At 48.7% G+C, this 21,122-nt stretch overlaps 1 protein-coding gene across 2 annotated transcripts in view; it reads left to right on the plus strand.

The window, feature by feature from the left end:
• prkcab (protein kinase C, alpha, b) overlaps positions 1-21,122 on the plus strand; it is a 50,736-nt gene that overhangs the window by 18,445 nt on the left and 11,169 nt on the right. For both annotated transcript variants that reach the window (XM_029159095.3, XM_029159096.3), the window contains exons 4-5: positions 15,480-15,591; positions 16,529-16,657. In XM_029159095.3, the coding sequence (XP_029014928.1) occupies positions 15,480-15,591; positions 16,529-16,657 (241 nt within the window). The remainder of the gene's footprint in view (positions 1-15,479; positions 15,592-16,528; positions 16,658-21,122) is intronic.

Raw genomic sequence — 21,122 nt, forward strand, 5'->3', positions numbered from 1 at the left:
ATGTTAGTGGATCTACAGTAACACAAACTAGACTGTATTTTACCGTCAATTACAGGAAAAGGGTTTTAAGTTTATTACTGAACTGCAAATGTAGTGTAATATTTCATTTCATTCATTTAAACCCAATGGAATATTATCACTCTCTATGCAGATGATGCAAAGGTTGCCCAGGATGGGGTCAAGGTAAAATAGTGCTTGAATATAATTTAGCTGAAAAACTCACAGATGAGAACCCTCCCATCTAATTAAAACAAATGACACAGTCTTATGGAGGCTATTTTGTACCAACGGCACAATTGCAATCAGATCCTGCTCTGAACCCCCTGCAGAGCTCAGATTGTTGATGTTCCACTTACCTGTGCAGAAAATCAAGATGGCTGAGGGTTTATGGTCTGTTGCCTTCAACAGTACCTGTCGTCTGTCGTCAGCCTTCTGTCAACCTGGAGAGAGAGAGAGAGAGAGAGAGAGAGAGAGAGAGATTGTCACAATGAGCCAGATGAAAAGAGCCGAGACGTTGCATGTTTCTGCATCATTCTGACAGTGACAGGTGCTGAAATAAACCCCTGCAAACTGTGCTGCTTTGTCTTCTCATCCCTCTTACGCAGTAACTCACAAATGAACATGAGTCACCTGAGAGCGGCCTTTTTCGCCCCCCCCCCCTCCCCAGTGACGGTCCAGTGACGTACCGGAGAGCCTCGGTACTCGCGCATTAGCCTCTTAGCGTGCTTTAGCATCCGTAACCTCCGCCTCGCACCATTAGCCTGCAGTTCTCGAGCCATTGCTGTCCCAGCAGCTCATCAGCAGCCTGATGGGACAAGGTGCACAACAGGTTACAGCTCCACAGGGTGTACATGTGCTGCATGGTGCAAACGCAACACAACGTATAAGGCGCTAACTAGTTTGTGTGTCATTGACGCAGAGAACAGATTGGCCCTTTAGATTACAGACGTTGCGATTATGTAAGACCACTACACTGAGGCGCTGTGGACATGAGGCGGCTCTTCAGTCAAAAATCACAATCTGTCTGACTGTTAAGTAGTAAACAAGGTTGCTTTAGGCCGAGCAGATGTCCCAGACTGACGCAGCCTGTGGCAATTTTACACAGATTGCTCTCAGTGGAAGGAAATCCATGCAAATGCATCCCATAATTGTTGCCAAATTATTGGCTTATTTATGGTGTTAGACTCTGAGCCAGAGTCTCACTTCACTGCTCCTGTGCATTAACTGTGTCACAGCTGATTGTTTGTTTGACTTTTATACATCACACTGAGCAAATGTTCTTTAAAAAGCGAAAGGTAAAATATGGTGCATGAAATTTCTCTGTTTCCACTATATAATAATATAATAATAATCATTAAATATATATTGTATTTGCTTGGTAGTTCTGCAAGAACTACAAACAAGTAAATTGTATAAAATAATGTATCAGTTTTTATTACGAATATTTGGTTTTTTCATTGGATGAGAGACTGGGCAGAGAACTGGGATGAGTGGGAGAGTCTAAATTAATATTTATCATTTATTGTCTCATCCAAAATCAATTGATTCATTATTTATTTATTCTGAACACAAATTAGGAATAAAGCAGCGAATACACAATACTTTCTGTGAAGTCTGTCATATTGTTATTACGAACAGTTTAAACCACAGTGTATAATAGCAGCTGGAAAATATTAGCGACTGCTTGATGATTTAATTACTGATGAGCAATCTGCAGTTATCGGTCTCAGACAGTTGCGTAAGCCGCTGTGTTTTGGGGCTTGTTGGGACGCTGTCACGTATCTTCTCCAGAAGCCTGTGATCGAGCAGATCGATGCCTGAGCGTCCTGCGGTCGGCCGTTCTGCCTTGTTATCGCTTCAGGCTGAGTGCACACAGATATAATGCACAATAGTGTCAGACAGGCTCTTTTTACTGTGCAAATGAAAACATCACACGTTGCTTCCATGCAGCACGGCTAAACGCTGGAGTGTGAAGAACATTGTTTGCGCGGCCGTCCCCAGGCTGTGCTGCAGAGACTGGGAAAACACTTGACTCTCGCTCCCAATCTGCCGCTCCTCACCTCAGGTTTCTCCCCCTTCTTATCTGTCACTCGCCTCTACTTGCGCCTGGAAATGGCCGCCTCGCCCAAACGCCCTCGGCTGAATTCTGCAGACGTCTGCCTCCATCGCGGCGGTGGGCGGAGCCGGTCTGGGCCCGTGGGCCAATAGGCAGCCGTTCGTCTCTCACAGCTGGCATTTTGGCGCCTGTCGCGTCTTATCGTACCCGCGTCACACGAGATAAGCGCAAAGTGGAGCTGTCAAGCAATCTGTCACTATTTGGTCCAATCAATTAGTTATTGTGTTGATAAATGTCAAAAAGAATGAAGCTTGAAGTCTCATGTGGATGATATCAACTATTATCTATCACCTTTTACTGTATATAGCCCGTTTCCCTGCCCATTCTTTCCACACTATAATAGCCACTGGAAAAAGAGACCTCCTGTGGTTCACTGTGGAGCACTTGGCAGCCATCAGTCCCTGGCTGGACGTGCTGCTCGGTCCAGCCAGCACGCTGAGTAATGGGTGGGAGTAACAGTCCACGACAGAGAGGAGTCTGGACGGATTCCTCCTCGTGCCCTCGTGAAGGAATCTGCACCACTACAGACCCAAATATCAGGAAAATACAAGCGTTTCACATCTCCAATTTCCTAAAAGTACCCACCTGAAAACATAAAGGTGAAGCCCATGCCTCCTGTATGAGGATTTACACAACTGCTGTGATGTGTGTGTGGATTTTTGTGGCAGTGCAGGTTCTCCTACATCCGACGTTTAGCACCTCTTTGCTTTGTTGGCGATTATGTAACACGTGTGTCTCCATGTAGCATGTCCTACGTTATATCAGCGCACGCTCAGCAATGATGCTCCTCCTGTCGGCTCATGAACAGCGTGGCTCATTAAGACCGGGCGGACGAGGACAGAAGCCTTCTGCCAGAACAAACCCTAAAGACCTGGAGGGAGGAAGAGGAGGGGGGGGGTCACTGAGTACGGGAGGAAGGAACACACGTAAAGCTATTAAGAAGATGGAGGATATTTACGGGGGAATTTCAATTTCAATAACAGCTGGGCCCGACTGCTCCAGCGCTAATAAAGTGGAAGAATCGTGAAGAGTTATAGGCAAAGCAGAAAGCAGCATAATGTCAGTGGACGTGCAATGATTAAAGCTGCTGCCTCATTCCAGCCCACACAGCCAGCATGTTACACACGGGATGCTCGGCTTCAAACCCCGTTTAGGTTAAGCAATCAAAGAACCAATGCACAAACACTTCTTTTTAGTCTCGCTCTCCAGCCGAGCGTGACTAATGCATTTGTTTTTGAGGCTAATTAAGACTCAATAATCTTATAGATAAACAGATATTGGTTCTTCATCTTACTGTAAACTCGACCTGCACCGCATCCCAATTATGTCCAGCTAGTGTAGGTCTAATGAGGAGTGGAGGCTAAAATTGAAGTGAGTGTGTTCTGACATTTTCTGGCTGTAAAAGTAAAGGCTTGCAGAAAAGAGGGAAAGTCTCCTGGGGATAAAGACAATGAGAGCAAGAAATGAAGACATTAAGCCAGAGACAGATTGGGAATTCGAAGTGCGGGTACTGGGCTTCTCATTAAGGTTACATCAGGAGGAGTTTAGCAAATCTACTACAGGGCTGAGGAGTCTGCACCTGAGGTCTTTGTCTTTAAAAGACGCTCGAAAGGCCGATAGAGGCAGGAGCGATCACCTGGAGGTCAGGCAACGATGGGGTGGGAGGGTTGTGTGTGGAAGCACAGGGTGTGTGTGTGCGTGCGTGCGCGTGTGTGTGTGTGTGTGTGTGTGTGTGTGTGTGTGTGTGTGTGTGTGTGTGTGTGTGCGCGTGTGCGTGCGTGTGTGTGTGTGTGTGCGTGTGTGCATGTGTGTGCGTGTGTGCATGTGTGTGCGTGTGTGTGTGTGTGTGCCTCCTGCCGGGCCGTATGCTGCGTGTGTGTGTGCCAATGTGGGCGAGCGGCTCCTCTCTCTCTCTCCGCCAGTTGCATCTGCTGTCTTTCTTCACATTTGGTTCGTCCAAACGTTTTCGGGTCCTTTATCCCTTTTCCTAATCTCCTCTGATGCACCGTCAGACAACAACAAGGGGACAATTACAAACCTCTGTCGCAGGCTGATTGTGGAGCCACTCTTCTTGGGGCCGTCTGCTGCCGTGAGGACACCTCACGGCCTCTGAACCAGGAGGTTCTGGGACAGACCCACAACATGGAGGAACTACTGTACTTAAACCATCTGGTCTGGGAAGACCTGAGAATCCACAGGAAGGAACCTGCTTCCACCACCACAGGCAGGTCCACCGGTGGCAAAAGAAGCAGACAGCACACAGTCATGTGTTTTTACCGAACTTAAAATCCCACCTTTCTGTGCTGAGGTTCGTTCTCCCACACTAGCACTCCCATAGCTGCCCCAGAAACGTCAGTCTGAGCCGCTGTGGAGAGAGGATGCTGAGAACGGTGGACTCCTCAGCAGCGGAGCCTCTCTGACATGTTGACTGTACCTCAGTGCAGGCTTTTTGACCTCTTTTGAGTTCAAATACCTCCCGTCTCCTGTTTAAGCGCTCGTCACTGCCCAGGATCCCTGTCAGTGGGATGAACGCGTCCACTGACCCCGTGTCAGGTGTCGAATTGCCCCGATCCCTATCGGCCTCTCCGTTCAGAGAACAGGGAGCTTTTGTCTTCGCGCCTCACATCCACAACGCTTTAGTCATTCCAGTCGTGAAATCGCTCCTCGCCGGATTTAATTGCCGTGTGAATGGAGGCTCGTTTACCGCAGACAGACTAATGACGGCGCGCGATCCCGCTCCCCGTCGAGGCGGAGTGCGGAAGACGAATAGACGCGAAGCGCTCGGCGCGCTCAGCAGGTGAACGCCTCGGAGTGGCCTGTTGGGAGCGGCTTGAGATGAGGAAGCGCACCACACGCCTAACCTGATTTAGGATCCTAATGGCGGCCCCAGAGAAGCGCCGCGCTGCCGGGTATAATTTCATAAAGCTCAAATTGGGGCTTCGTCGTTGATGATTAATGTGCATAACAATGCCTCGGAGTGCACGGAGATTATGGATAACAGAGGTAGATTAAGCTTTATTGTGTGCTCACTGCCTATTTAAATGTCACTGCAGAAGCTGTGTCTGCTTTTCTTTGGCTTTTAGCGAAATCCAAATGAAAATTAAACGAGATGACGTCTGCATTTGTTTGTTAATAACAACATACTGTACTGAGCCTGTACCACTAGGTCAGGTACAGTATCTGTAATCCTCTGTGCAAAGAGGCATCGCTGAAGCTGTGAGCGTCCTTCATCCCTCCTCCGTTGGCCCTTTCCTTTGCCGTCATCTTTTTCTGTTTATGACTCCTTTTCTGCAGGTTCTGCATTTTTTTTTTATTGTCATTTAGGCCTCACAGCAAAGTCTGACCAGGGAGGCGCTTTGCTGTCATAAGCACAGCTCTCGACAGTCTCACACACGCACGCACGCACACACATACACACACGCAGTGCAGATGTGTCCTGTCTTAATCTGTGTGTCTGTGCAAAAAGCATTTGGTCAGCAGGAGCTGCAAAGTGGGAGTGTTTGCTTTTTTTCTGCGTCTCTCTTTGCAGAACGTTTCTGTGCAGCACATGAAAGAAGGGGGATCCTGTAATATAGTTATCTTGGGGGTATGTGCCAGTCTCATTGGAATCTAATGAAGTTTAATTGTGACAAAATCACCACAGCATCTTAAAATTTTACTGATGCTTTCATAACTGATTGTGATTTGTATCTTGTACATCACCACCATTCAAATAAATGCGAAAGCAGGGCTCATTTGACCAGAGCCTTCCCTTCAGTGGCCGTAACCATAAAGGTACAGGAGATATAAACAACATTACTCATTCTGAAACCCCCATCAAGGCTAATGAAGGCTTAACCGAGGCTAAATTATAAATGTGGTGTTATTGAGCACTTCGGGATAATCAAGTCACGCAATTGAATTTATCAGACTGGAGTTTCATGAATAATTCATAGAGCTGGAGCACCAGGTGAGTTATACGTGTGCATAGGTATGTGTGAGCCTCTTCATGTCGGTGTGTGTAATCAGAGACGGACGGGTAAACAGTGTGTGTTTGCCGGCAGACGACAGCCAGGGAGCTGACCTATTCCTCCGACTGGAGGCAGAGGCAGCTCAGTGTTTAATGTCATCAGGGGGGGGGTGGAGGCGGTGGGCCACCGAGCGGGTAGTGGCCGCATTTCAATCTAATAACACGTGTTTATTTCCCTCGCGACCCGACGGGCCAAAAGGCGCCTGGTCCCGGCTGAGCGACGTCAGAGGCGCTGGAACAACTGGAAACATCTGCAGGAACTTTTAACAGAGAGAGGCGGCCGGAGCCAGTATTCTGGCCACTCAACCCTCCATCCATTTGCTCAGTGGACGTTTTAATGTATTTGGAGAACACCAGATTTTCTCTAATGAGGAGCTTACTCGCAAAATACAACAAAACCATTAGATTTGGCTAAACGGACCGCACAGCTGCTCCGCTCTTTAATCTGCTCCAGCGCAGAACATTAGGCCAGAATCGGCAGTTGACTAAACACCTCAAACACATGTGAGTGTGAGCAGCCAGATGCTCACCTGTACGCTGCACTGGAAGGCATGGACTCAAAAGGCGAGTGACTGATGCTGCGTTTATGACGGTTGCCATGGCAACGCCTCGAGGACGCCCTCGTTCACCTCCGGAGTACATTGCCTGTTAGACTGGCATATTCAGCCGGGACGCACTTGTGTGATTTGTGTCCACGTGCTCGCGTAAAATAGGTTTAAGGCCTTGACGAGCGAATGAGCGGAGGCTGTCGCGTGTCGTTTTTGGAGAAGTTTGAGCACTTTCCAGACGCCGCCTCGCCTCTCCTCCCATCTTCCTTCCTCACCCTTTCCCCTCCTGTCATCACTCGCTGGTTTATCAGACGGTTCCAGATGATGTAATGCTCCACTCGATAAGAAGCCGCACCTCAAGGCTCTCGGCTGAGTCCCCCGGGCGGCTCCATGTAGGTATTTACAGCATGCGGATGACTCCAAACTGTCTCCACACAAGGAACTGCAGTGACGGGAGGAGCCGCCATGGCCTGTAGCCTTCCTTTCACAGCACAGAGGAAAGTTCTTCAAAGTGAAAACCGCATCGCTGCTTTCTTGTCATGCGTCCCGATTATTTTCTGTCTTCTTCTTCTCTTTTGTGTCTTTGTCACAGTCCAGTCATCGAGTGTCCTTGAGTGCACAGCTGAAAACATTCTTTAAATATTCCTCTTGTTCACTAAAGTAACTTCCACAGCATCTCGATTAAAATCGAAAAAGCTTTGAACCACTGTATCTCTAAACTATACAGTAATCTCTCCACAGGGGTCTACAAGTACTACTACTAGTAAAAAAGGATAGGATGCAACTTTATTAAACAGGGAAATTTTAATGAATAGGTAAATATAGTATGTGTTAATGTTTCCATCACTCGCTCCTTTGTTTCCTGACCTCCGTTCACACTCGTCGCCCACCTCTCGTGCCTCTTTTGTGGCTTTGCTGATGAAGGTCAGGCTGCGTTGCACCCTGCGCTGCCTCCGTCTCCAACAGCAACGAGGGATGAGGGACAGTCCTCCGTCACCAGTGCTGCCGGTGACTCACTGAAAGAGGAGGAGGACGAATGGGAGGCAAAAAACACAAACTCCACTTCTTGATCAGTAAACCGGTGGGGGGTGGGGGGGGGGGGGGGGGTCCACAAGTTGACACACATGCAGTGAAACCCAAGGGTGTCATGAGTGGGAGGATCAGTGGGACACCTTACGCCATGCTTGGGTTTTCTCTTTATTTGTCTGGGTTTCCTTGCTTCTTCCCCTCTTTGTCTGGCTTCACAGCGCATCTATCGGCTCCTTCCATCGCCGCGTTGCCGCTCTCTGTCTCCCACCACACCGCCTTCGCCGTGTCTGTAAGCACTGAGGGCCTGTGGCCTCATTAAGCTGTCACTGATCCCTCCTGCCGCGGCCGAGCCCATCGGATCATTAGTCGGCCCTGTCTGAGCCGCCCAGCCTGACCAGAATAGATCAGCGCAAACCCGCGGCCCTCTAATATCCTCTGAACGTCTTGACCACAGAAAAGTCGGCGCAGATGCATCAAATGATCAATTGCTTGTTCCTGGTCGTATTAACGGGGCCGTGTGACATAATCATGTGTCCACGTGTTCATGGGAAGGTTAATTAAACGTGTGCTGCTGCATTTTTATGTGCTCGTTATTTTCTGTGATGTAAATGCCGCAGGTCACCTACAGGTACATGTCTTAGCAACGCTGTACGGGAACGTGGACGCGTTGGATTTTCAGTTATCGTACAATAGGAGAGGAAAAAAAAAATTTGACTGATTTGCTTCTATTTTACCATAAAGCTTTTTGGGAAAAGGTCAAAAACAAACCAATCATTCTGATGCAAACAGATAAATGAAAGCTTTAGTTTTGCACATTACCATAATATAAATACATTCCTAGTGAATTTGAGCCCCTCTTATCTAAGACTATCCCGTCTTATATCATCAGTAATACTATATGTTGTCCTTTGTAATCATCAGAGTATATTGCGTATGAAAGAGCCATATGAGGACGTCCCCATATCTCCAGCGTTGCATGGATTAGCAGCTCACTGACAAACCAGCTGTTAATGTTTTGCTTCATCCTTCCCAGATGATCGTGAAGCTCTCAGTACAGCACGGTACAGCACAGTACAGTACAGCACAGTACAGTACAGCACAGTACAGTACTACACAGCACTGCACAGTACAGTACAGCACAGTACAGCACAGTACAGTACAGCACAGTACAGCACAGCACAGTACAGTACCGCACAGTACAGTACAACACAGTACAACACAGCACAGTATGGACCCCAGTGGCAGGTGGCAGGAGCGGAGCCACATTTTCAGGTCTCGTACCAAGGAAAGACAAAGGGACACCGAGCAGCTGCGCTGCTTATGTAACAGCAGAGATGTAAACAGGGACACATGTTCGCGTCCGCAAATCCAGCGTCGCCGTAATCGTCTGCCGTTTGGACGCCGGACAGAATCGCCGGGGGCCAAACGGCGGCTCTGCCAGCGACAGGGCATCAGTCCACGCACACACTCGCATCAACGGAGCCGAACACACCCGCACGACTGAATGTCAGAGGGTTTATGACCAGATGACATCACACCACAGAGCGAGAGAGAGAGACAGAGAGAGAGAGAGAGAGAGAGAGAGAGAGAGAGAGAGAGGGACACATGTAGCAGGAGGACGGAGGACACCGCAACATCTGCTCACACTCACATCTGACACATTTTACATTCACTTGCTGGAGTTGCCCAAATACAATTTTATCGCCTGCAAGTGACACTCGTGTGTGTGTGTGTGTGTGTGTGTGTGTGTGTGTGTGTGTGTGTGTGTGTGTGTGTGTGTGTGCAGGTGTTGCAAACCCACATCAGTGTTTTTCAAATCCGATTGAGGTCACCCAGATGTATGAGCATCATCCTTCAGTGTCACGCAGCCTGGTAAAAATAAACCCACAGAGAGATTAGAAAGTTGTACATGTGGAGAAGTTTCTCTTGCACCGTCACACAAATGAGAAGCTGTTGAACCGTAGACGTGAGGCTGATCTTTCAGGTGGAGCCATTAACACAAAATGGCCGCAGCATAACGCAAACGTAGCCGCTAGAAGCCGAAGCGCGAACGCTTGGGCTTAAATCGCAAAAGTGACATAGCAACAGGCAGCACCTTTAAACCTCCTGCTGCTGAGCTGCTTATTATGATCCATTTTCAGCGGCTGCCTACACAGTAATTGCATCAGGCCAATTAGACGATCAAAACAGAGTCAGAAACAACGGCCATTTATGCAGTTCACTCTTACAAATCACAAGGAAAAAACAAACAGCAAAGATGAGTCAGTTTGTCTTTAAACTAATATCTATAATAACCACTGGAACATGACTATAACACACTGTAATCAATCAGATTCTATATTATCCCTGCAGCGGCGGCTGAGTTACTGTGCTGCAGCTTCAGCTCCCTGTCGCTCCACAGGCTGCAGGTGCTGCCGCATGCACACTCGCCCCAGAGCAACCGGATCGAGTCCGGGGAAGGAGCTCGGGCACACAGCCTCACATTAGCATCCAGCTAATCATAGTGTTTATGACAACCGTCCTCAAGTGGGCACCAACAAGACGAAGCTGGAGCGTAAACAGACTCAACGTGGGTGTAATTGAAGTAAAATGAGTTTGGTTTGAGTTTCTTGTAGGTGTGTAAGAGCTGTACAGTCGGTGTACAGTGCTCTGGTTAAATCTAGTGTGTGTGTGTGTGTGTGTTTGTGTGTGTGTGTGTGGGGGGGGTGGGGGGGGGGGGTGGGGGGGGGTCCACCTGGGGCCTGTCCTCCTTCTTCCGTGGGGATGTCGCAGTGATTAACGTGCAGGTATGTTAACAGCCGCTTCTTCAGGTTTCTTTAATAAACACACCAGGGGAACCGGGGGCAAAACGGGGGCCGCTGCAAAGCATTATGGGAAGGCGAGTGGGTAATAGATGACCTGGAAAATTATTAAACTTTTCTGACAGCGTGGCGGCGCTTTTATTGCCTCCCGTGAAACGTCACACTCTGTAATTACCGACGAAAGGCGCGTGTAATTATGCAGCGTTGAACCGAACTGAGACGAGTCGGCAGAAATACTGGAGAAGTGACTAAGACTTTGAGACTTTAAAGACATCAGCTGGCAGTGATTCTGTCCTTGGCCGTCCTTTCCTCATTATCTTTAAACGTCTGCTGGTTTTTCTCACTTTTGTCCACATGTGTTTGTTAATATCCAGTTAATGCCTGACTCTGATGTGATCTAATTGGGTCGTGGAGAGAAAACACAGCAGAAACACAATGAGCTCAGTTCCAGCCTCATAAATTGCCCGATGGACTTCATTTTACACAACCTCGACTGGACTTTATTCATGTGACTATGACAATGACGTTCCAAAGCCTCAGGCGCTGAAGTCATGTCTGTAATGGCACCAATTAATAACATAATTGTAACGTTGTGATAGTTTTTAATGGAACCTACGCAGGTTTTCTTCTTTGGGGATTAATTGCGTCGTGTGGAGGATCTATCATAAAAGCTATTTTAGAAGAGTCTGTGGAATAATTACATGGAGGAGTCTTAATACTTTTAGAAACAAGTTCCCCCTATGAAATGCTTATTAAGTAGAAACTCTATGATGTACGATCACTCACTACTGTCCTGCTGTGTAATTATTTTATAGGTCGACTATATGTAAATCATCATTTTGTGGACTTTGCAAGAGCACTCATCATACATTCCTGTACGAGGTTGCGATTGGGTTTAAAGTAGGTCTGTCTATAAGAGGTTGCGCTTTATGTGCACCACATTATGTGGTAAATGATGTGTTTGTCTATTAAATGCAGCCGCGTGTGTTGCCTCGGTGGGTTGTACGCTCAGTGGCGAATCCTGGAGTGAGTGGGACTCTCCCGCCGCCACACTCTGACCGGCTCGGCCTCTCTCGCAGCCATTTAGCTCAATTATCGGCGAGCAAAGATAGAGAGATCGCCGCCGCTGGCGCCTAATGGAGGACGACAACAGCAGCCGCCGAGACCTCCATCACACGACGGGGCACCCGGGAAGCGACGATACCTCGAGGGTCGAGAGTCCCACTTGGCCTATCGGCGAGAACACGCACGCACACACACACACACACACACACACACACACACACACACACACACACACACACACACACGCTCACCTGTCTGACTGCATAGGAAAGCAGCCTCGTGTCCCCGTCAGCCTAATTAAACGCAGCGTTTGATGATGAAAGTTGGGTCGTGATGAAAGGGCGTGCGCTGTTCAGAGGTGCATCTGAACACTGGATCCATCCTCTCGCTGTTAATTAGAGCGCAACGGGGAAGGATTAAGGACCCCACACCTGTGGCTGCTGGGTTCGGTGTGGGTCAGGGTGCATGAAGTACTAGGCTGTACACAGTACTTCCTTTAGCCGTTACTTCACGGTACTACAGTATTACTGTTTCGCAGACACAAGAATATAAAATAGTGGACGTAAGCCTGAATAACTGTAAATGTGGTGCTGGGTGTCAGAAACCCTGGCCTCTGTCAACACAGCCATGAAACACATGGAGTATTCTTTTAGCACTGGTGTGTGTTTTCAGTGCAGCTGCTGCATCTCCACACCTGACAACAGATCTGATGATGAAAAGAGTCAGTATATCCCTTAATCATGCCGTGTTTTTGAACACTGCTCTGTGCACCATCTCTAACTAATGATCCCATTCATTGCCTCTGTGCGTGTGTGTGTGTGTGTGTGTGTGTGTGTGTGTGTGTGTGTGTGTGTGTGTGTGTGTGTGTGTGTGTGTGTGTGGCGTGTTTGATATCCTAATGCCTTTTCATGTTTAATTCACCAACGAGGCGTCGAATCAGAGGAGGCGCACGACAAATGACACATATACGAGACGTGCGTTTACGGGAACCCGTGATGCGCTGGAACTTTCCCACGTACAGTAAATGCCAGCGCTTCGAGTTCCCCGTTTGCGCCGAGCGGCCGGTGCACAGGCCGTAAATCAGCGCGGCGCGTAACGAGGCACACACCGGCTGCAGCGCTCATGTAAAGACTCTGATGAGGCTGAAGGTAGCTAACGTAGTCACACTCAGACGTGTGCGGTGCTGAAATGTCAGCTGGAAACAACAGCAGCAGAACTGACCGTCGGCAGGTAATTGCTCTGTTCTTAACGCGGCTCCTGCCTCAGATTCATGGTTTGCAGCCGTCTGCTGTTGATGTGTCAGCGCTTTCCAGCCTCTCTTTCACAGACTCACAGCTTTATCATTGTTTTTACCCGCGTCAGAAGACGGACCAGCTTCTGTGAGGTCCACGGCCGAATGCTCCACACGCGTTGAATGAAGCTGAGGCGTTCACCTGCTCCACCTCCACCTGCCTCATTAGCGTCTGATAACAAATAAGAAGCTCTGAACTCACTCTGGTGAATGTGATAGTGCTTGTATTTAGCTTAAATTTGACTCGATTCAACACTTTCCTGTTCTGGGAAGGAAACTGCAGGTCTGTCAGGTGAAGCTGTCACTTCCCTGCGTGTCGTTTCCACTGCCTCAGCTGACTGTGCAAAGTGTCAACACTTGGCCTGGAGATTCTGGTCTCACTTTGATGCCTTCCGCCCACACACGCACACACACACACACACACACACACACACACACACACACACACACACACACACACACACGCACACGCACACACACACACACACGCACGACCACACACGCACACACACACGCACACACACACACACGCACGCACGCACACACACACACACACACACACACACACACGCACACACACTCTGTCACTGTCTATTTTCCTTTTCCTGCTGATCGTCTTTCTTCTTTCTCAGCATCTCCATATTTTACCAAACCAATCAGTTGCCTGTGAACACTTAACTCTGTGTGGGCGCTCCACCACTGCAGGTCACTCAGTCAAGGCTGGGGGCAGTGTGTTTGGACCAGCTTGACAAATCTAGTTGTTACACTGTCAATAGAAAATAACTCAGCCTCAAACCACCCATGCGCGGTCTTCATTCTTTCCAGCCGTCGCGGTCGTCATTAGTTTTCTTTTCGTCAAGCCTGCAGAAACGTGAGCACGATCTCATTAAGCTGCTCTCCATTTGTCCTCATTCACCGTCTCCGCAGACTTTTCTGTGTTTTTTTATGCATTAATTGTTCCACTGACTTTCAAAAACAAAAGCTATCAGGAAATTAAAAAAACCCTGTTGGATCTCAGCTGCCTCAAATCACTTAAGCAATTTAATCATCCAATCTGTTTGCACGCTCAGTCTGAACATTTGTTGTGTCTAAATTTCCCCGCAAAAAGTTCCGTCCTGTTCTTTTTAACTAATGTTTTACTCAACTTTTAAGAATCTGCATAAGAGATGATTTCTCTTTTTGAAAAGGAGGAAGTCACAGGCTTGGTTATGTTCAGATGCTTGGAGACACGTCAGCATCAAGATCACAGGCTCCAAAATAGGAACGCGTGCTTAAATATGTATGTAGCAGATGCCTGTTGACTCATTAACCCCAGACGTGAAGCCTCCATCAGACTCTGTTACCTCCAGTGGTGAGAGGCCTCGCTGCTCGCCAGGAGCGTCCTCTCTCGCCTCGCTTGCACCCGGGCGAGCTTCCCCTGCGGGTTTCGCCTCAGCGGGTTCTGCCCGGCGCCGCGTGAGGGCTCTGAACGATAAACCAACGGCCTCGCTTCAACAGATCCAGATTAAAAATCAGCTGACATCATCAACATCAGGACTCTGCCTCGAGAAACCTACCAGTGTGCATTCACTTCACCAAAACGTTCAATGTGGCAGCGTGGGCCACAGCAAAAGCTGCCAAGTGTTCTGCCTCTTCAGTGTTCGTGTTTAATATTATGCATAATATTATGTTTTATACATAATCAAAACAAAAGAAAGAAACTGGCTGATAATAATGCAAAACATCTCACATTGTGTTTATATTAAAATTCATTATCTCCCTCAGCAAGTGATGTATATGTTTGATGCCTGAGCAGTTTAAACCAGGCTTGTTGTAACGTTTTAACAACGATCGTCGGAGGTTTGTGTGTGTGACGTGACTGAGCAGTTCATCCGTTTTGCTTCTGCCTCCGTTGCATCAACACTAGACTCTGATATGAGCCAAAGGGCGGAACAAAGGCGGAAACGTGCAGTCATACGTGCACAAGGAGCCGACGGCTGCACACAATCACGTCTTCACGCTTCCTCGTACGGCACGGAACATTTGGCCGTAAAAGCAAGCGGTCTCCAGCTTTTCTCCAGAGACTTAGAGGGAAAAGGGTGAAGGAGGAGGAGCTGGCGAGCGTCCCCAAAACACCACATGCTAATTAGAGTTTTCCCGGCGCCGCTGAGTCATTCCCGTGCCGATCGCACCCTCACCCCCTCCTCACCCTCCTCACCCATTCGCAGGCCTCCGCTGCTCGTCGCTGTGTCTCCCGTCATGGAGCGTGCGGCGCGTTTCCCTCTCTGTTTGTAGAAAACGCTGTATCTGAATGCATTTCCAGTGGGTGCAACTTGGCGGTGCATGTGTTTCATACAGTAGTGGTGCAGTGTGAATCCTACCTGGGTCCCTGGTCTCTCATTAGCTCAGAGTTTTTCTCCAGATGCTCCAGGCCAAGATCAACAGTGGCAGCGCATCAACCCGTGTGTTTGTGCCTGACATTCGCTCTGCTATTCGGATGTATTTCAACTTTCAGCCACCGTGCGTATTTCTTGACAAGCATTCGTTGCATTAACATCTAACGGAGGCATCAAGCAGGAGAGTGTTGAACAGATGTTCCGGGCTCATCCGCGTTGTCGTCTTTTTTATTATTTTTTCCCAGGATCCCAGAAGCAAGCACAAGTTCAAGATCCACTCGTACGGCAGCCCCACCTTCTGCGACCACTGTGGCTCCCTGCTGTACGGACTCATCCACCAAGGGATGAAATGCGACAGTGAGTGCACGCGTCCTACAGCAGATGGGACTGGAGTCAATGTGTATCTGTGTGTGGACAACCCCACTCTTCCTCCTTTATCAGTCATTATTCGCCCCTTTAGTCTTTTCCCTGTACATCATCTCTGTTGCCCCCGGGTCTCTTTCGCTCCTACTTCCACCCCCCCCCCATCCTGCTCCGTCCATCCATCTGTGGGGCCCTGGTGACGGCCTCGTTGCAGATGGTAACAGGAGCAAACCAGAACGAATGGATATTACTGGCGGCGCCGCCATCTTCTATCTCGCCTGGCATCCTCGCGTCATCGCAGCCTGACAAGCCTGCAGGGCGGAGGGAGGAAGGCGACGCGAAGGGCGAGGAGGAACAGAGGGGAGGGAGACGTGGTTGGAGAGGCAGTTAGACGCAGGAAGGGACAGAGGGTCGCTATTATACGGTAGCATCTCTGAGTTTATGTTGGGATTAGTTCACAACGGTGTCTAAAACGGGTTGGAATCATGGATGTCTAAATAGAAAGTTAAGGAGTCGTGCAGGCCCTGAACGCCCCATGGTGATGTTTTATTCAGGGAAGTGAAGGTGCTGTCAGTGTAAACATGGCGAACAGGTAAATGAACGGCAGAAAACCCTGGTACAGGTTTTCTTTCATGGCTGCGTGGGACATTTCAACATGTGAACGCTCCGATGCGCTCTGCTGTTAGTGGGTTCTGGGATCTCCTACCCAGGTTGGCGCCCCGGCCCACACCGACCGGTGCTTCAGCTGCATTTCCTTCTTAAAAATACCTTTTCACATCACACGAGTCTCAGGAAATCCCGCAAAAAGTGCAACAAGCCCCGCTTATTCCGAGCCGCCTCCCCTCCATGGCCATGACTCACCCGCAGATCTCACAGGCGCCGTCTGCGGATCAACTCAGGGCCTTTTCTTTCCCACCCTCTGTCTCTCCAGCCTGCGACATGAACGTCCACAAGCAGTGTGTGGTCAACGTGCCGAGCCTGTGCGGCACCGACCACACGGAGCGCCGAGGCCGCCTCTTCCTGAAGATTGAGGTCAGCGGCGACAGGCTTCACGTCACAGGTCAGTGGGGCTCAAGCTTCGACTGTCACAGGGTTCGTTCTCAGCCCATTCAAATGCATTTCAGTTATTTTATGTCATTCACAATCCGCCGTTCTGAGGTGTGTTTGGAAGTGTGTGTGGCTGCTGGGACTGCAGCTGTGGCCTCATCCTCAGGGACGCTGGAAGGACACAGAGACTATTGTTGCTGCTCTCATTGTGCTCAGCGTCTTTCATTTTTCTCCTCTTTTCATGTCTTTGTCATCGCAGCCTAGAGTTTTGAAGTAAGATTTAGGAGAAAAATATGCTTGAAAATACAACTAGCGGCTCATGGTAGCGGGCGCGTGTCCAGGCTGGAACCGGCCCAGCCCAGGTTCTAACTGGACCCACAGCTGCCTGGCGCTTGTTCAGCTCTGGACCAAGTGAAGGTTTCACATGAGCAGCAGGGAATTAAACCTCTCTTGACTCCAAACTGATTAAAACCACAGTCAGGAAAGGACAGAAACCTGATTCTGACGACAACTGGAACTGTGTCAGCGCCGTGACCTGTGCTTTTGCATGTGTGAGTGTATTTTTCAACACCTCCAAATTATCCTGTCAGTCAGGAGCAGCACCTGGAGCAGAGAACTCTCTGCTGTTACAACCCATTTGGCAGCGAGAGAAGTGATGACTGGGTGACTTCCAGAGCCCCCCCCGCGTTATGAACACACTGCAACACGAGGCAGTGCTGGCCACGCACTACTCGCTGGGGCAATGAATAGTTTCTAATTTGGTCCTGAAACAACGCATAAGAACAGACTGATATACGAACACACAGCCGTCATAGGAATGTGTTTGTGTACAGTGTTCTGGATGGGAAGACGTCCAATGTACGCGTTGATGGAGGCTTGTGTTACCGCATGCCTCCCTCTCTGCCCCGGTGCTGTCACACACACACACACACGCACGCACGCACGCACACACACACACACACACACACACACACACACACACACACACATACACACACACGACATACGACAGTCTGCTCTGAACCACCTGCCGCCGCCACCGCCGCACGCGGCCGTAAGCGATGACGTCTGTCGGCTGTCGCCTCATCGCGGAGCTCCTGATCTTCAGTGACTCTGTCGAACCAACAGACGGAACCTTTAAAGCCATTTGAGCCAAAGGAGAGCATTTTACTAAACAGTAAAAGTCAATAATGTAAGACTAATAAAGAGGCTCATTCATATGAATGGTAAGAAGCTGCTGCAAGCTGCAGTGACGCGAGTCCTAAACAGAGCAGACGCTCAGTCTGACTTCTTCTTCTTCTCTGTGAGCACCTGGTGTGGAAAAGTCAATAAGTGCGGTGTAACGAGACGCCGCGGGTCCAGGTAATTGAAAGAGGAGGAAAGTGAACCCGTGGCGAAGGCAAAGCTCGGGACTGGGGAAGGGAGAGAATAAGGTAAAGATAAAGATCGATGCTGAGAACAATGGAGGAGGGCCACTTCTGCGGCGTTTGGGGCTGATTCTGTGGCCGCGGTCTGAGCAGCGGAGCCTCAGCCTGTTCTCCGGCTTCCCTCCGGCTCCCGCGGACAAGTGGCCGGCCTTTGTGGCTCACCGTGAACGTGATTCAATCTCTTGAGCCAAGACAACAGAAGCCTCTCTCTCTCTCTCTCTCTCTCTCTTCCTCTCATCTATACTGAGTTTCTTATAGAGAGAAGATGAATAGAGGAGAGAGAGAGAGGACAGAGAGAGCGGAGAGAGAGGGAGAGGGAGAGAGAGAGAAGAGAGGAAGAGAGGAGAGAGAGAGGAGGGAGGGGAGAGGAGAGAGAGAGAGCGGATGAGAGCGAGGAGAGAGGTGAAGTAAGGAGAGAGATAGAGGCGAGAAGAGGAGAGAGGAAGAAGAGAGATTAGATAGAGAGAGAGGGAGAGGAAGAGGAGATAAGGAGCGAGAGCGGAGAGAGTGGAAGAGGAAGTATGTATGAGAGGAAGTATAAGAAGATATTATCTATTTATCTTATGATAGGTATATGTATATCTTACTATGAATCTCTTATGTATATCTATTCTATATATATAGATATTAGATAGATATATATTAGATATATATTATGAGATATTATATCTAATATCTTCTCTCTTCTCTGTCTTCTTCCTCTCTCTCTTTTCTCGTCTTCTCTCTCTCTTCGTCTCTCTTTCTCTCTCTCTCTTTCTCTCTTCTTCTCTTCTCTCTTTATCTGTCTCTCTTCCTCTCTCTCTCTCTCTCTCTCTGTCTCTCTTTCTCTCTCTCTCTCTGTCTCTCTTTCTCTCTCTCTCTCTCTCTCTCTCTCTCTCTCCGCTCCCGTCCTCTTCTTCTTCTCTGGTTCGGCTTTGTTTGCTTTGCTTGGCCTGCGTCTTCCCCCCTTTACTCATCCGTCTGCATCACTACCTAAAGTGACACAAATAGCCGACGAGCAGGCGTTTATTTCGGGGTTCTGGGGACTCGACGCCGCTCCGTAACCTCCCAACACACGGGCACGCGGGGCGTTTGAGGACAGGGCTGAAGTGAGCGCGCTGCGCTTTAATCGGGGTGAGATTTCCGCCTTTTGACATCCTTGCCTCAGGTTTAAAGCACAGTGGAACAAGAATTTCTCCCTCCACTGACACAACACATAACTCCATCAGTCCCACAGGACAAACAAAAGCCAGCCGACGGATATGAGGCCTTTTACTCCAAAGTTTTTCAGCTATCTGTGCATTCGTTTGACTTTATGGGGCCTGAAAGTCCTGATGTATGACTTTTGATTAATAAAATGTCAAGGTAATTCTTACTCCTGCACCGATTGGCTCCAGCGCTGGTTGTTAGGATAATGGATGGACTGTACGCCATGAAGTGAACCTTTCTGCAGCTAATGTCGCTTTGTAAAGGAGCTCCAGACCAGAGCCAGACTCAGCATCGTACTGTACGGGGTTATTTGACTATAACACACACAGCCTCAAACGGGGTGATCCTGTTTTTCGCATGAGCTTGAACAGATATTTCTATTCTTCTTTGTGGGCCAGCGAGTGAAACCCAGGTTTTAGTTGAGCTGCTCGTCTCGTATCTGTTTCCGCGGATCTCGCTGCTGCTTTTGTTTGATCAGACGACGCTGCTGCGGCCTAATGACCGAGACAGTGTTGAAAAATATTTTTTAATTAAAATGTTTAAAGGCAGCTTGAAAAGAGGCTCAGTGTCACTAGATGGAGTTTTTTTTAATGACCTCCACCAGGAATAGATTCTAAGTTCTCGTGTGTGTGATGTCTGCATTCAGATCCCTGACGCCGCACAGCAGGGAGCCATCCAGCTCCCGGTTCGGCCTCGCAGCCGCTTCCCTCCCAGATTACCAGGCAGTTATTGGTTGCACATGGCATTGTTATGCAACATTTGAATTTCAAAGCCTTTTCAGGAGATTACACAGTCAACCCCCCCCCCCCCCCACACACACACACACACACACGCACACACACACACACACACATACACGCACACACACATACACACACACGCCCCGGGATCCTGATGATGTCGCTTTTAGCTGGGGCGTATTTGATTCCGCAAATATTCAGTTCGAATGCAGGAGATCATAGATGTTTTTTGTGCTTTTTATGTTGCTCATCTCATTTGAATTGTAGGTAGTAGATATGATAATTGGTTCACTATTTGGCAGCACAGCACAACGTATGGAGAGTTTTGTTTAGTTTGGTGTCATTTTTCATTTGAGTAGATGAGGGAAACAACGTTCATCATTACAAACAACCCTTGTCATTGCATCTTGATGCTGGGTTCCATCGTTTTTGCACCAGTGCATACTGTACATACAGTAATAGCTGCAGCGTGAAGAGAGTGTTGCTTCTCCTGCACTGTGTCATGATAATAGAGCTGATCAGGCAACAGAAGCACGATGTAGACTTTGACTTACTGTATGTTTGTTTTACCACCAAAGCGCCATAAAGACAGACACACACGCACATGCACACACACACACACGCACATGCACACACACACACACACACACACACACACACACACACACACACACACACACACACACACACACACACACTCTAATTTTACTGGTAACTACCTCATAAGGCGCGAGGAGGGGAGGATACAGCAAATCAAGCAGCTCTTGTTGTATCTAAGCAACAACAGACAGCAGAGATGGTCCTTGATCACTGTTGTTGATGATGATGATGATGGTTTCTTTGTGTGTGTCAAGGTAGGCAGGGGAGGGGGGAGCATGCACAGTGAGTTGCACACGCACCTCTGTTTCATACAAGTCACATCATTGGCACGTGTATATAATCTTATATTATATGTATCGATCTAATTATCATATTTACAGGCTTAGAAGTTGCTTCTGCATTGTTTGGCGCCTGCGTTGCCATGGTAGCGACTGATGCCTCTAACGCCGCCACAGCAGGCAGAGGGCAGGATTTACTGTGGATGAGAGGATGTGGGATCTGCTTCTTGAGAGACTAAACACCA

The sequence above is a fragment of the Betta splendens genome, chromosome 8, assembly GCF_900634795.4.
Source record: "Betta splendens chromosome 8, fBetSpl5.4, whole genome shotgun sequence".
Taxonomy (NCBI): Eukaryota; Metazoa; Chordata; class Actinopteri; order Anabantiformes; family Osphronemidae; genus Betta; species Betta splendens.